At 51.6% G+C, this 3,982-nt stretch overlaps 1 protein-coding gene across 1 annotated transcript; it reads right to left on the minus strand.

The window, feature by feature from the left end:
- Positions 1-349: 349 nt before the first annotated feature.
- LOC136529550 (scarecrow-like protein 6) lies at positions 350-2,381 on the minus strand. Its single transcript, XM_066522629.1, has one exon. The coding sequence runs from the start codon at positions 2,192-2,194 to the stop codon at positions 593-595; it is 1,602 nt and encodes a 533-aa protein (XP_066378726.1). The 5' UTR covers positions 2,195-2,381; the 3' UTR covers positions 350-592.
- Positions 2,382-3,982: the final 1,601 nt, after the last annotated feature.

The following is a 3,982-nucleotide window of genomic DNA, read 5'->3' on the forward strand; positions in this document are numbered from 1 at the left end:
TAGATATTTGCTTATGTTTATAATGGCTTTCAAGTGTTTTTGCAAGTGTTTCGGAAGCATGTTTCAAGTGTTTCACTTATCTTCGTACATATGTTGCAATTGTTGTATTTGGATGTTTCAAAGTAGATCGGGTCTTACACATATTGCGATGCGTGTGAGAAGCGGAGGGGACGCGAGAGGTCCCCGCACGCGGTCTGGTGGCACGGCCCCGCATGGGCACGTGAAGCCCAAGCACAGGCAGGGGCGTGCTTTTTTTTGCGAGCGAGGAAACTGCAGCACAGGCGTCCGAATGCGGGCCTCTGACCGGATGTCGAGGCGCTAGTCGTCCTGTTTGTACAAACTTGTCTTGGAGGTGACATGACAATAGATATTAACGGTTACATCCCAGTTCAATTGCTAATTGCTATATATCATCAGAATTAAAATTATAAAATAAACAGCTTGACAACAGTAAGTTAGCTAATTTTACAGCACGAGAAAAGAAAAAGATTCATGCCTTGTCCGCTTGTCTTATAAACCATACTATTTCAATAAAAATTAACGACCAGCACTTTTAGTCGTGGCTTTTCAGCAAAGGAACATACCTCAATCTTTACGGGAACTGTGCCAGTGCCGGAATCAGTAGTTCATCTTCACACCGCCACGCCGACACCGTCACCAGCTCCGATTCCTGCCACCGCAGTGCAAGTGCCGCTTGCCGCTTCTCCACATGGAAGCCCGGCGTGGGCGTGCGCCTGACAAGGCACTCGGCCTGCGCCTCAGCGGCGTTGCTGAGCTGCACCGGCGCGAATCCGGCGGAGGCAAGCATGGTCTGCCACGGAGGCATCCTGTCGCCTAGCAACAGGCGCTCCACCCTGGGACGCAGGACGTACTGCTCCAGCCTCGCCATCGCGTCCGCCGGCGCGCCGGCCGCGTCCAGCGACTCGAGGAACGCCGCGCTGGAGCGCACGACGTTGAGCGCGTGATGCGACAGCGGAAAGTCGCCGCGGTGGCATCCGTGGTCGACGCACACCACGACGGCGGCCCGGAGCTGCTTCACGACGCGGAGAGTCGTCGGCAACGGAGTCCCGGAGCCGATGGGGAGGTGAACGGCGACGGTCTCGCCGGGCGCGACGGACAACCCCGTGGGGGGCAACGGGTCAGAGGGGTCGAACGCGACGGCGTTGAACTCGAACGAGATACCGAGGTCGGCGGCGAAGCGCGTCAGGCCCTCGTGCGTGAGGTGGAGCTCCAAGGGGTGCGCTGACCCCTGCGACACCAATGCCGTCACTTTCAAGGACGGCGGCGGCAGCGGCAGCGGCGAGACGGGCGCTTGGCGCCACTGGAGTGCGAGCTCCTGCATGAGCGGCGCCCACCGACCGCCGAAGCCGACGTCCAAGTCGACGACGTGCACGCGGCGCGCGGCGCCGAGCGCGTCGAGGAGCGCCTGCGTGGACGTGAAGCTGGCGAACTGGACGGTCGGCGACGCGTCCGCCAGTGCCCTGTGCGCGGCGACCTTGAGCGCGACGTCGAGCGGGGTCGAGACGGAGGAGCCGGGCGGGAGGCCCGCGGCTGGCGCGGTCGTGACGAGGAGGCGCAGGAGCGCGTCCCGGAGGTGAGCGGCGGCGCGGAGGAGAGGAGGGTGCGGGTGCCCCGGCGCCGTCGGCGGCGAGGGGAGCCGGTCATTGAGCCGCGCCAATATCTCGCGCGAGCCAGTGGAGTCCCCGGCGTCGGCGCGGCGTGCCGCCTCGAGGAGCTCGTCCACCGCCGCCGCCCCTGACTCAAGGTCCTCCTCGGCCACGGGTAGCTGGAGCTGCGGCGGCAAGAAGGCCTCGATGGCGGCGGTCTCTTGGCAAGGCGGCGGAGGCAGGAAGGGATCAAAGGCGTCGACTTGGGCGTCGGCGTCCATGATCCAGCGGAGGAAAGAGGTGTCTTGAGACCGCTCGGCGGCTGGTGGCGCGGCCATGTCGCCGCCGGAGAGGACGGCCTCCCAGTCCTCGGCGCTGATGGGCGGCGGCTCGGGCGCGGAGGATGAGGCCAGGGAGGAGGACGTGGGCGGGCTGGGGCTGCGGTTGTAGAGCACGGAGGTGGGCTCCAGCGCCGGCGACCTTCGGTGGCGCTTGACCGGCGAGGCGGAGGCGGCGGCTTCGTCTTGGACATTTCCGCCGGCGCCGTCGTCCTGGAGCTCGGACATGGGCGGCAGCAAGCTTATCATGAGAAGAGCAGTGCTGGAGTGGACAGCATGAACGGACCAAGGTGGTGTGGGGGAGGATCGGAGTAGTCGGAATCGGAGGTGATGGTGGTGTTGCTGTTGGTATTGCAAGTTGCAAATTGCAATTGCGAGGCGAGGGAGACAAGACAAGAAGGGATGACGATGGATTAATAGGCCGTCACTGTTGCTAATGCTGAATTGCTAATGCCAATGCCTAGGAGGAGTAGGAGGAGCGAGGAGGTGCCTTTTGAGGGGCTTGCATTGCACCAAATGTGGTGCACGACCGCGGGCCAATGAATGCATGCCTCATTTGATGTATGGTCGCAACTCAATTCCATGACCCAGACATTATAAATACTAATTTAAAGTGACCTTGTCTTCGCCATTATAACAAATATCCCAAAATAACGCCATGCATATACTCCCTCGCTCCAAATTATAAGTCGCTTTGATGGTTTTGGTACATCTATTTTGTTATACTTCTAGGTATTTAGATACAAAGCAAATTTTATGTACCAAAAAAGTCAAAGCGACGTATAATTTGGAACAAAGGGGAGTACTATATAATATGGAACGAAGAGAGTACTAAATTTGCATCTAAAGTGTGCATATGTCCGCTGTTATTTAAAAGTAAGCAACCAAAGGTACATCTGAATTGCATACATCAACCAAAGTGTGCATGTCCACGGTAAACACTTTAATTTGTGACCAAATAAATGATATGATCCTTTTGTATTCACTTTAACGAATCTTGTAATAAATATTTGAGCAATTAAAGATTTAAATTGGAAAAACTTTGATCCGAAAAGGTTTAGATCTCATCAATTACTACAACTATGGTTTAGGTCATGTATCCATCTAAGGTCATTTGAAAAAAAAAGAGTGAAAATTTTGGTTTTCAAAATTCAAGAATGTAAAACATATTTTTTGGACCACAAATAATTCCAAAACAAAAGGTCATCAACTATAAAATTGTAGATCTCTTCAAGCTCTATAACTTTATATAAAGTTTGTCTTCATCTTATTCGATTTAGAAAGGCTATGATCTTTTCTTTTTGCTAAAATGGGGCACATTGCTAGCCGCCTTCCCACCTCTAGAAATAGATTTCTAGAGACAGATGGAGTTTCCAATCATCTTTAAAAATGCTTCAATTTCTAGAAGTGGTTAGAAACACTAGTCGCCTTTAGAAGTAGGGGTTTTTAGAGACAATTTGGCTTTCTAACCGTATCTAAAAATAGTGGGCATGTATTTCTATTGGGGGTTGGAAATGCAGAGGCATCTTTTAGAGGCAAATTTTGGCCGAAAAGAGGACGTCTCCACAAAAATCGTTTTTGTGTAGTGCTATATAGCACTTTTGACATTATTAATATTGGAGAGAAAAAAACTAACTTGAGATATTAATGCATGACGTGTGTTAGAATCAAAATATTCAAGAATTTGTCTCCGGCGCCTCCTACGAAATACATATGTAGGTCTAATAGATGATCACCTATCTATTTGTATCGCTGGAGAGGAGCTCGTGGTGTCGATGGAAACAACGACTGATGACTTGACAACCTGCCTGTTTGGGTTGAGCTAATATATACTCCATGTACTTGCTTTGCCCTTGACATCACAACCGAAGAAGTTTGACAAATTTATATAATAAAACAATAACATTTATGACATCAAATAAGTATCATTAGATTTTTTATTAAGTATATATTTTTATAGTATACGTATTTGATGTCATAAGTCTTTGTAATTTGGTCACACTTAAGATGCTTTGACCCTACAAGATAGTTGGAATC

Source organism: Miscanthus floridulus, chromosome 19 (genome assembly GCF_019320115.1).
Source record: "Miscanthus floridulus cultivar M001 chromosome 19, ASM1932011v1, whole genome shotgun sequence".
Taxonomy (NCBI): Eukaryota; Viridiplantae; Streptophyta; class Magnoliopsida; order Poales; family Poaceae; genus Miscanthus; species Miscanthus floridulus.